Source organism: Mastigoproctus giganteus, chromosome 4 (assembly GCF_048544385.1).
Source record: "Mastigoproctus giganteus isolate SK-2022 chromosome 4, ASM4854438v1, whole genome shotgun sequence".
NCBI lineage: Eukaryota > Metazoa > Arthropoda > Arachnida > Uropygi > Thelyphonidae > Mastigoproctus > Mastigoproctus giganteus.
In genome coordinates, this window is record NC_143578.1 from 110,932,149 (window position 1) to 110,945,027 (window position 12,879).

At 34.6% G+C, this 12,879-nt stretch overlaps 1 protein-coding gene across 1 annotated transcript in view; it reads left to right on the top strand.

Annotated features, from left to right (window-relative positions):
* unc-13 (protein unc13 homolog) overlaps positions 1 to 9,990 on the top strand; it is a 1,321,962-nt gene extending 1,311,972 nt beyond the window's left edge. Inside the window, exon 42 of the mRNA XM_090372343.1 lies at positions 8,386 to 9,990. Within this exon, the coding sequence (XP_090228469.1) occupies positions 8,386 to 8,677 (292 nt within the window). The 3' untranslated portion in view covers positions 8,678 to 9,990. The remainder of the gene's footprint in view (positions 1 to 8,385) is intronic.
* Positions 9,991 to 12,879: the final 2,889 nt, after the last annotated feature.

Genomic DNA, 12,879 nt, shown 5'->3' on the forward strand with positions numbered 1-12,879 from the left:
TGCCAGGCGGTCCGATATTGGTTGGAAAGCGATCACACTACTGGTGGCCTGAACATCGACCATAAAGCCCACTTCTGCTTCTCGTTTCTCAAAACCAGAGTAGAATAGCATAACCACTTCGTTAGGTGCTGGTGGTTGGATGATCATCGTTCCAGACCCGATGAGCCTTAATTCGGATAATGCCGCGATTGATACCTTGCACCTAAGTAGTTCTTGGGCAATGATTTCCTTTTGTCCAACGTGGTGCCCCATTCGAACATTCCATTCGCCAATGTTAATTGCCCTTTTCGGCGTTGTAAGCTTATTGCTATGGCCAGTGGTCCACTTTACACCAGTACCCTGGGTCCCCAGTGCTGGCGCATCGGCTACCCCGGATGCGGTAACATTGTTATAAGAGCTTGTTCTGTGGCCAGTGGTCCACTTCACACCCCAGTGCTGGCGCATCGGCTACCCCGGATGCGGTAACATTGTTGTAAGAGCTTGTTCCGAATTTCATGCGGTTTCTTGCCTAGTTTCCCCGGTTTCCCGGTTCTGGTCATTTCGGCAGGATGACCACCCTCCTCCTTTCGCAGCCGGGCTTGGGACCGTCCATGGCGGAGTTATGTAGTAGACCAGTAGACCAGTAGAGGTTTTCACAGCATCTTAAATGATATACACAATTTCCTAACCTGGTGCAATCACAGAATCTGTTTACAATAAACTGATACATTGGTTACAGTGTATGCTGACGCATTGTATACAGTGTATCAGCATATAGAAAAGACCAGTGCTTTTTTTTGTAAAAAAATAGGTGCTGGTACTAATTCTTTACTATTAGGAAAAATTTAAAATTAAAAGGATATGAAAAGTACTCTGAAAATTTTTTTTTCTGCTATTGTTACTTTCGTAGTAATATTTTTAGAATAAGAACAGCAAATTAAGTATATTAACACAGTTTATTAAGCATAAATTTATTATTCAAGTTTATAAAAAATAAGTAAAATGTGAGTAAAATAAGTAAAAAATAATAACATAAGTAAAAATAATTTCATAATAAAGTTTTTGTAGAATATTCTTAATAAAAGTTTTGAATATTTTCAATTTTACTTTTACATGCAAAAAGTTATGGAAAATGTAACACTAAAGAAATCTAACTTTGAATTTTTTTGAATATGGCCACTGTATGGGAAAAGGTTGTACACCACTGCAGTAGAAGGTGGGCCAGAGCCCATTGGGAATACACCATAAACTGCTCACTCTTTGCCAGCGTGACTTCTCCGTATGTGGGACAGGTGGTCGGATAGGTTTTACCAGGTACCACTAAGTTGCAGAATAGTAATCCCTTTAGCTCTCTTAATTCGTGCAGCACTAATTGCCTGAAGGCCAGAAATGCTAACAGTGCGTACCGAGTTAATTCGGAATATTACAAATTTCGAAGTGCACTGTATCCAAATGTCACACGTCACTGTGAATAAAGGTGCCGGTACACCGTACCGTTGCGTACCGTCCCAAAAAAGCACTGGAAAAGACACACCAACACTGAAATGTCTAAACATTAAAGAAAATAATTTAAGGGCATATTAGAAGCCGTATGGGTATTCAGGTAATAAAAAATAAGTTCAATCACACTGCGTCTTCTCTGTATATCTCCCCCCCCCAAACATGACATCATCGACCTTTTTGTTGCCAGGCCTCCTCCTGCTTCCAAGACAGATTTTTTTGTCCAGAAGAATGGCCTAAATTGCACATCAGATTCGACAAATTTATTTTGGTATGGGAACACAGCAAGGAATCCTTAAACCATTTACATTCCCACCTTCAATGGAGTTGAACCATTCCCATAGTATGCATTCTCATCACCCTTAAAAATTACTCAGTTGTTACCAAAATATACAGAAACCCAAATACATGTGCAGTTTGAATCCAACCACCCACTTAGTGTATAAGCAAGGACTGGGATGGGTCTTGTATGGCGGGCCTGCCACACTCTAGCTCCTCAGAACTTAGCTCTGTGCAGGGCCGCATTAACACTACTGCCAAACCAGCCATGGCAGGGGATCTCGCCCATAGAGGGACCTCATTTTCAGTGTAAATGTTTTCTAAAATAGTGATAAAAATTTCTAATAATAATAATACAGGTCGACCATCACTAATCCGGCAGCGTTGGGACCTGTTGGGTGCCTGATTAGTGAGTTTGCCGGATCACCAGTGGTTATTTTAGCACATACATTTTACCCAACAGCTAACCACGTCCTTCTACCTTTAACACGTTGACTGCCTAGCTAGTTTAAGAAAAAAATTCCCCAGGGGGCCAAAAATATTTAGGAAATAATTTGATTAGTAATTCTAAAATAAATATTGTAATGTCAGTGTTGTTGTTTTTTCGCTTAAAATAGAGGAAAAAAAAGGAAGTCTTTTTTTTTTTTTTATGTCGCATATATGTTTTTGTAACTAAAGTATGTTGGTTACTTTATTTCTTGAGAAGCCGTGTTGGCCACATATGTGTGACACTATTGTGGCATACATATGAAGGTTGTTTGTAATTAGTTTATTGTTTTATTTTTATTGTTTTAATTTTATTAGCTTTATAGTTTTTACAGATGACTGAAAAATATGTATCAATGTATGGACTAGTAAAACTCTAAAAATAAGTTGTTTTTTTTTTAAAACCCTATGTAGTATTTATATGTATGTAATATATATATATATATATATATATATCAAAGGGGCCTCAAGTTTAAACATGGCTGGGGCCTATTTCATCCTTAATCCTCCCCTGTCTCTGTGGTCATCACTATAAAAAGAACCTTAATCACAAATACCCTTCCAATTTCAGAGAATTATCTCTCAGGTGTCCTCCACATTCTGAAAACTACCATCCTACCTATTGGGGATATGCCCCTAAACCCTCCCCTCTTTTACCCTATCCCATGATATTCTAAAACCACAACACCAAAGTATTCTTCACTGTGAACACAAGCTGGGCACTTCATTAATGTTGTCCCACCACCACAGATTCCGGATTCCATTTACCAAGTGGATTTCGATTGTGGGGAAGCCTGCATTGAAGGCCCTCAGGTTGTTTAACCTGACATTGCATACCACTATGCAGGGGACACTCATAACTCCCACATTATAGCAGTCATCTATAACAAAAAAAAACAAGGAATTTATAGAGGCCTGCTGGATGAAAACTATCCCCCTCTACAAACTAGGGCAGATACTATTTCTCCCTCCACCTGGCTGATCATCTTTAAGGAGGCCATCAAACCTTCCAACCATCAAATGAGAGAATTCAGGCTACCAACACCCAGAGACCCCAGATATCCATTTGAGAACTCCCAGAATAGGAGAACCCCCTCAACACCTCAGGGGTTACTGTTCACAGTAATGACTGTTCACTGTTCATAGTCCTAGTCACATGTGTTAGTTTATTTTTAAATTTAATATGTAGAACCTTTGTATCAGTGATTTGGCATGAATATTGTATCTCATAGCTTTATACTGTAATGCATAGTTGGAGAATTATAGTGTCTTAATTGTGGTAAATAGGCATCTCAAAAGTTCGAATCACGTAAGTTGGCATTAATAGACAATTTTACTAGCTGTTATAATTAACTTATAACTTTACAAGCATAACGTTATATCAAAAACTCAATAAAGTAATACATATAACATAAACTCAATATCGTAATATATATTTAATAATGTAAACCTGACAACATATATATTATTACTGCATAACTGGTGCATAGTGTTATTATTGCATTTAAGTATATTACTTTAATGTAGTGTTCTCAATTAAATTGAATTTGAATGGAAATCATGTCTGTAACAAGTCTGTAATTACTTGTTACACTTTGATTTCCCTTTGTGAAATTCACAAACCCTTAGCCATAATTATGTCTAAGGGTTTGCTTACCTTCTTTGCTGCTCCCTTAATATAATTGGATAGATCCCAGGCAACTTTTTTATGTTGAGCCTCAACAATTCTTCTTCCACTTTCCTTTCAGTTATCACAAAATCATTTAGCTCCCTGTTAAATTCTAATGAACTTCTGGAATTCCCCTCAGTAAAGAACTCCTCATGCTTGAATGTAGATGCAAAATACCTATTCAATTTGTCAGCAACCTGGGGTTGATCATCAACATTTAAACCATCGTCATTGTCAGGTGGATCAATGTGATTCAGTCCCTTTTTTCTATTATTAACCTTCCAATGACCAGGTGGGGTCACTATGTGACACCAACGCTACTTTTTTTTACAATATTTTTCTCAATTAATGTCTTAGAGGCTTCGTTATTTTTTTAGCCAAGATTTTCACCTTTTTCCAGATCTCTGTGGGGTAATTGCTTAAAAAATTTAAATACCTTTAAAAAATTTTTTATTTAAAAAATTACTTTTTAAATTAAAAAAACCAAGAAATTATTTTTTCGCTTAGAAAAAATAATTTCTTGATTGGGGTCACCTAGTGACCCCACGTGGCCATCAATGTTATAACATTGTTAACCATTATAGAGTGCAATTACTCGTTTGTGCACATTTTGTACTGGTCAGAGCATGCTTAAAAGTGTGTTAGGACATATCACAACATCTTTACTTTGTTGCTCACAGCGTAATATTCTCACGAGCTTGATTTTGGCAGTCCGTAGCTAGACAATGTCGCGTATCTCACTGAAGCCGAACTTGAAAAGTTAGTAAGCAAAGAGTTTGAGGATATTCCTAATGAACTGGAATTGTTGGAAGATGAAGATATGTTATTACCGACATTTCACAAAGGCAACAAATTCGTGATTCATCCGACGAAGATGGTGAAAGCAATAATTCTGCACATGCTGGTAATGAATCATCTGATGACGGCAGTGAAAATAATAATTCCACAATAGCTTTAAGACTAATCAAGCCAGCACGGAACTGAACGCAGCATGTACATTCCCATAATCACAACCCTCTAATCGATTCAGCCATTACAATTATAAAATTAAAATCAAGTTATAAACTTTTCCAACAGGAAACACTTGTTATAGAATGGTGTCGCCATAACACCACATTAGATGTTTTAAACACAAAACTTTCAACAAACCTTTCCCCCCATTTGGAACCTTGCACATGTCAAGTTCCCACATGTCCCAAAAAGCATCATGGGAACTTAGGATCTCTTTAAGTGTACAACCTCTTTTTTTTTTCCTTCATTATTGCCAACCGAAGATATTATCACGAAAGTCATCCATTATGACTATTGGCTTTATTTATTAGTTTTTCACTGCATGTTATTAGTGGTTTAACAATTTTATATAGGACAACCAGGAGATAGAGCAGTGCACTTCTTTCTCCTTTGGGAAAAAAATTTTTAATTACAGTTTTAATAGTCTCTACTCTATTTATATTTCAACAGTTTATTTTTCTGCAACTTAATTGAATTTCCACAACTTTCGCTTTAAACGCCATACAAATAAGTGGGTTATTTGAGGTGATATTAATTTTATCAAGTTAATTCTGCAAATACAATTTTGAATATATGGCATTGGGTGGTCAAAAAACCAACCATCTGCAAGAAGACGTCTTGCAATAAACATATTGAACAAAAAACCCAGACTTATATGAGAAGATTACGGCACCCATAAAAGCATTCTGAGAAATTCTGAGAACGCCAAGGAAAAACAGGAACCATGTGGGCAAAATAAAACACCTGGAACTAGTGTGAAATGCTGTTGCTGTACTGCGTGTCCCAGGAACCTTGATAAGAAAGCCATGAAAAAATGTAGTACGTGTAATCAATTTGTTTGCAGTAACCATACCACTGTAATAAAGTCAACAATATGCCAATCATGCAATAACCAGAACACCTAATTTAAATTCAGTAGAATGCATATCTTCCGAAACTATTTAATATTACAGAACTATTTCGTTACCAGTATTTAACTTAGCAACTATGTTTGATTTTATTTTTTATGTATTATTTCTACTAGTAAGCGTTTATGTATCTTTGTATTGCATTTTATTTCGTATACTTAGTAAATACAAAATATTTATTGCTGGGGTCACTTAATGACCCTACCCAGTCATTCGCATTATATTTTTGGCATGGTCATCGGAAGGTTAATATAAGTAAAGAAGTCTTTGCTGCATTTCTTGGCTTTGGCATTCTCTACCAGAGACGTCTCACAAGTCTTAGCTTGGCTAACCTGCTTTGTGACTTGATTACACCTAGTTTGTATCTGTGATAGGCTTCTGCATCCCATGCATTTATCTTGTCAGCCCAAAGTCTTATCAAGTCATCTGACATCCATTTATCTCTTACTCTTAGCCTGGAAATGTATTTCTTAGTTGGTATGAAAAGTCTAGTAGCTTCTACGATTACTTCCCTGAATGCTTTAGCATTTGCTGTTGGCAACATAATCAGATAGTTCCACTGTATAGAATTTCAAAATTGTATGAAACCAATGTAGTCACCCTTACAGAAACAAAAGCCGTCCCCTTTCTGCTTAACAGTAGTTATGTCTTTAAGTAAGTCTCACAGCACACTATGACCACTGCTACCCAGAGGATCTTTTACCTGTAGTTTCTTAACATGAAGAGTTGCTGCTGATAATCACATCAAGAAAACTGCATTATCTTGTTTCTTCTATAACATGCTGGGTTAATAAACAGTCATCCAATAAATCTACAAAAGCTTTTGTAGTGTGTGAGTGACCAATCAACAAGGTCTGGTCAATATCTTGTAAGTTAAAATCTCCCATCATAAGACAGGGCAGCTGATTTACTGACCCACCTGTCACTACCCACATATATTTACTGGGTCTGCAATGCAACTGCCAAGGGTCATGGAGAAACAAACAAAAGGAGATTCTCTTGTTTTGTTCAGTGATGAAATATGTAGTTTCTGCATGTGAAAACATGGTGAATGAATTCCCACTGAAAAAATATGTTCTTATAAATGCTGAGATAGAACTGAATTCATCTGTTGACATTGCATCTTTTTCAAATTTAAATTTTTTTGGGGACGAGTTTTCAGCACTTCTCAGTATCATTAAGGATAAATAAATAAAACCGTGCATGGTAATATGTACTGTAGGTTCTAATACCTTTTTCTTTGGAGGGTTTATAGAAATGGATGAAGCAAAAAATGCTTTGTAGTATCAGTTCAAAGTCATAATTGCCATTTTAGTAATTCCTCATAGCAGTGCTGAATGTGAAAGGATTTTTTTTTTTTTTTTTTGTGGTAAAACTTTGGAAATGCTCTTGATAGCCAAGTCTAGCCAGCAGGGCCATTGTTATAAACAAAATTTTGACTCAACATTTCTGAAACGGAAAAAGTTGCAGCTGTATCATCCTTAAGCAATCATAATCAGTTGGTGGTAGTGTATAACAGACAATCCAAACAGAAATCTACAAACTTAAAAATCCAAGGTACAATAAAGTTTGAAAATATATTGTACTGCTATAATCCATACCTGCATCTTGACGTAAAATTTATGTTATCACTGAAATTTAATGTCAGTTTCAATGTCTGGATTTACAAAAAAAAAAAATCTCATACTTTCTAAATGTCAAAGACAATCAATACAATCATGATTTGAGTATTTAGTTGGAAGTATAAATATTTTTATAAATTTTAGACTTTTTCTGTTTACATGAGATTTTCTCTTAATTTCAAAATATGCTTTATTATATTTGCATTGCTGTATTTTTAAAATTTATTATTTAGTTTTTTCTCTAAAATATAATAAGTTAACATAAAGTAGGGTATTTAATAAAGCTAATTATCCATTGGATAGTTTTGTGCAATTGCAGGCCACAATCATATTTGTTTCTCCCAGCCCACCTACTTTAAATGGTCATATGACAATACAGAATGAGAACTTTCTCATAGAATTCAAACATATAAACAGTGTATGACATAATAGGTGGGTCTTAACAACTGCCAAACCAAAAAGGCTGAGATGTAACTGCAGTATCTTATGAATTAACTTGCTATTAACATTCTATGTTCAAAACCCCAGGGGCTCACATCTGGTGAGTATGGGCTTGGCAAACCCAGGGTCCTGAGCTAGATATCATCATTCTTCTCTTTCTTTGTGATTCCTTTCTACTTCTGACACACACACACACACACACACACACACTCTCTCTCTCTCTCTCTCTCTCTCTCTCTCTGACATACACATGGGGTAACTCGGGGAATTTTTTTTTTTTTTTTGGCTAGTGCAGCATAAGCCTCAGGCTTCCTTGCACCATATGGCTAATAATAATAAGTATGTAGTACTCATTAAAGATCATCTGCTCGCATGTAAGTTGCCATTAAATATTTCCTCCTACAATATTGCTCTGTTTTGCAAAATATATTGTCAGTATCTTTAATGTAACTTAATGATTTTGATATAAAATATTTTTCTCCCATTGCAGCATAATTGGAAATGAAGAAGAGCCTTCATCATTTGAACTCCATATATGTGTTAAAGACTATTGCTTTGCACGGGAAGATCGTTTAGTGGGAGTTGCTGTGATGCAACTTCGTGATATTATAGACCAGGGCAGCTGTGCTTGTTGGTTGCCTCTTGGACGCAGAGTGAACATGGATGAAACTGGTTGGACTGTGCTACGTATCCTCTCCCAACGCACAAATGATGAAGTTGCTCGTGAATTTGTGAAACTGAAGTCTGAAGTCCGTAATGATGAAAATATTCAAGTTCAGTAATACCGGTGCTGCTAATAGAACTGCGATTTCTAAAAACTTTACCCTCTGTGCCCTGCTCTTGTGACTTTTCTCTTTTGTCTTTAGTTTGACAACAAAATTAATAAAGTCTTTTCAGAGGGGGGACTCTAGACGGCCATTTCAAACCTTCCTTTCTGCACGTTGCAGAAGTTAACATGAAGGGAAGTTTCTTCCTGCATTTGCTCATAAGTCAAGTCAACAAGTCAACTTAGGGGGTAGGGAAGAGAGAGAGAGAGAGAGAGAGAGAGAGAGAGAGAGTGCAATAGTGGCCTAATGATAGTCATTGCAAATCTTTATGAAAGTACTGTCTCTAGTCATGAGTTCTGTGATTTTTGCACAAAGTTTAACTACATTCCAGAAGTGGGCTGTGACTGTGGTTGTAATTAATTATCATACTTGTTCAGAACTGAATAAGCCAATCTTGTAAAAATACATAAATTCCTAATGTTGGCCTAAGTGTGATCATTGTAGTTTTTCTTTCCAAAGATTTTTTTACTTGGTACATGACCATTGCACTGTAATATAGTATTAAAAATATGGAACGGTAGTTCACAAAATAATATTCATTCTCTCTCACACACACACTCACATATATATATGTGTGTGTGTGTGTGTGTGTGTGTGTGTGTGTGTGTGTGTGTGTGTGTGTGTGTGTGTGTGTGTGTGTGTGTGTGTGTGTGTGTGTGTGCGCGCGCGCGCGCATGTATGTATGTATGTGTCTGTCTGTTTGGGGGGTGTGTGTGTGTGTATATATATATTTTGTCCATATATGTGAGAATGAATGTGCGAAAGTGTGTATGCATGAGATATGCTTGTTTGTGTGAAATCACTCAGTCAAAATTATGAACAACTATATAATATGAAATCATCCTTTAGTGATGAGGATATGATGAACTTCAGATTCTATTTTTTATATCAAATCCTTATGAAGGTAGCAGATTAGACATTGAGGGGCCACAATTGTGGAAATAAAGGCGTTCCAAATACATCTAGTAAAACGGTTGGTAGTTTCCATTGTTCATCCTCATTTCTGCACTCCTGCCATTTCTCTTGGCACAGACAACTTCTGACATGTGCTTATTTCTTGGTTCTTCCTCACAAATCTGTGCCAACTTTATTCAGTACTGGATAAATGGCATTTCAACAGACTGGCCATTGTTAACTATTGCTTGATTGGGAATATTTTTTCACCTATTTTGTTTAATGGTGCTGTCTCTTTTATGTCCTTTCTACCATTTTACAATCTGATAGTTTTTATTATGACTTTACAAAGTGCAGTAAACCCATCACTTATATATGACAATATTCTATAAATTTATTGCCAAAATTATTCTGCCTAATAGATTTTTATTGAAATGGTATTCTACTCGAAATAATAATTAAATATATTTTTATTCAGTGAGTACATTTCAGATTACATAGGATAATCTGTCCCACATGAAACATAAAAACAGAAGCCTAAGTCAAAAGTTATATAGATTTTGATTCATTGTTTTGATTTTTTTGCATGCCATTAAATATTAAAGTTTTTCAAGGTGCAGTATGAAATTTTTTTGGACCTATATTCCTTCATTGATTTCTGAAAGTTTCTTACTTTTTTCAATTTATTGATAAAGATACTTCTGCCAGTTTTGAATATGTAATCAAAAATTCATTAAGTAGTTTTCCATATTTAAGTTGTTCTGTTAACAGAATAATTCTTTATTGTCTACCATACCAAGGTATATTTGTAAATAACTGTCCATGTTGTGTAAATATGTCATAATTGTAATAAGGATGGGGTGGGACCAGGGAAAACTACCTGAATCACACCTTTTCTCTGTCTTTTACAATAAATCTTGCCACAACTCTATTCTTATGACTGTTAATTAAAGAAATTAGTAGAATATAAATATTTAGTAAGGAATGAAAGACAATAGTGTAAAGATTTAGTAAGATGTTTTGAAATGAGCAACTATGCACTGCAGCTTTTTTTATTACATTATTATTGTCAGTTCTTATGGTGAAAGCATGTTAAATTGTTTATTTAAATATATTTCATTTTGTAGAAAGTAATATACAAATTTACTATTACTTGTACACTTTCTTCTTTTTTTTTATAGTTTTCTTATAAATTAATATAATTATAGAAACTGCAAACAGTTAAATTTCAGTGTTTTCACATTATTCATGAATAAAAAAAGATTTAAAGAAGTTGTGTGTGTTTAGCTACATTGATTTTCCTTTGCCACCTTTCTTTTTAATGATGGAGGCATTTCACCATCTGTGTCTATACAGTCCTTTATTAATTCTTCTGAATAAAGTATTGTTATAAGGAACCAATTTTTGTTATTTAAATTATGTGAAACTATGTAAGAATATTGTTATGAAATTTTTGAATTTTATAATTATGTATGTGAACAGTTCCTTAATAAGAGTATTGTGTGTATACTTGCTTTTATTATTACCTAAAGTATTAATACAAACTAATATGTGCCTGATACAATACTGATGTGGTTAAAAAATTGGATTGTTGTGTACTTTTTGTTGTTATTTGAAATGTATGCATCAACACTTAACCACATCAGAATTTCACCTTTTCTGTATAGCAGAAACTTTTGCAATAGTTTGATAGACAACGACATATGTAAGTTAATGTTGTTTGGGTTTTAGAGTATCAATAATTAATTAGTGATGATAAATTATGGAATGTGGGCAATACATAGATACTTTTACAATTTGTTGTTGTTTTGGCTTAAACTAGCAGTCAGGATTCAGTGTATCGATTTATTTTTCTTATTTTTTTTTTTTTTCCGGAAAGTACTGAGTTATGAGTTCAATTGATAAAAATATCCCTTGCTAGTTAATTGTTATTAATCATCGCATGAATACAGTTGTATTAAAGAAATGTCTGCATTACAGTTTGCTGATATGGAAACAGTTTCTGTCCATTCATATCTTTAGCTTATTGAACCCTGTTTGCTAGTTCACAGCCAGATATTCTGAATGAAATTAAAGGTTTCTGTTATGAAGTAGTGTGTGATGGTAGAAATTTTTCTATGTTGCTTGTTATCACAGTTACCTGTTGTAACTACCACAAGTGCTTGACCATTCCAAAGAGTACTTAATAGTGGCATTAGCGCTCAACAGTGTATTATCAGATTTCCGAAGTTTGCAAAAACTGTGACTTATATTACTGTAACCCAACCAGCAATTATAGTGGTGCCATTCAACAATTGTAAGCTAGGTAGGATAATGTCACAATGGCCAATCCTTATGTAAGAGAGAAAATGATGGTTTGTCAGGTGTATTTTGGGGGATAAAAAAAAAAAAAAAAAAAAAAACTTCCTGTTTTTTATATGAATTTATGTAAGTATTGGTGTTAGAAAGCTATGACATTTCTTTCAAATTTTTTTAAAATCAATAAAGATATATTGCTGTGGATACTGGAAAGATTATATTTTGATTTAATATCTTACTTTATTATTATGAAATATTTACATCAGATTAATAAAGAATTAAAGTGTATTAAAAAATTAAGGGACCATGTTAGAGTTGTCACCATCATTAAATGTTTTCATAATACTAGTCAATTAAAATACATGTTCATTTATAAAAGTTTCACTTAGTTGAAAATTAGAAATTTCACTCTAGTCATAATTTGTACACTTATCCATTTATATATACTACCGATAAGCAGCAGTTGTCAGGTATGTTTAATGATAAGGAATTAATTTAAGGCGCCTCCGTAGCCAGATGGGCAGGAGCAGCAGTGCGTAGCACACGCTTCTTGATTAGACCGGGGTTCGAGCCCGTGCCCACCAAGTACGGAGGATGCGGAAAGGTCAGGGAATGACCACCGCATATCCCCGGAGCAATATGGCCTTAGTTGCTAATGCTTCTAATAACAAACAAACCAAGAATTAATTTAAGCCATAAGTAGTATACAGCAATGAGCAACATGATGCAGATTTTATTTTTAAAAATGTTTAGGGTATGATAGGAATATATTTTCAGCTATACAAAAAGTGACAATGAACAACTTTTATTGAAATCTTTAAATTTTCTTTTTTGTTTTGTTTTTTGATAAGTGTTGCAAAAATCATGAAAAAATAAAACATTCTGAAATTTTGCCAATTTTATAAAAATTTAAAAGATTAAATACTACCAGTTTGCAAAGAATTAACCATCCTGTTTATTTAAAA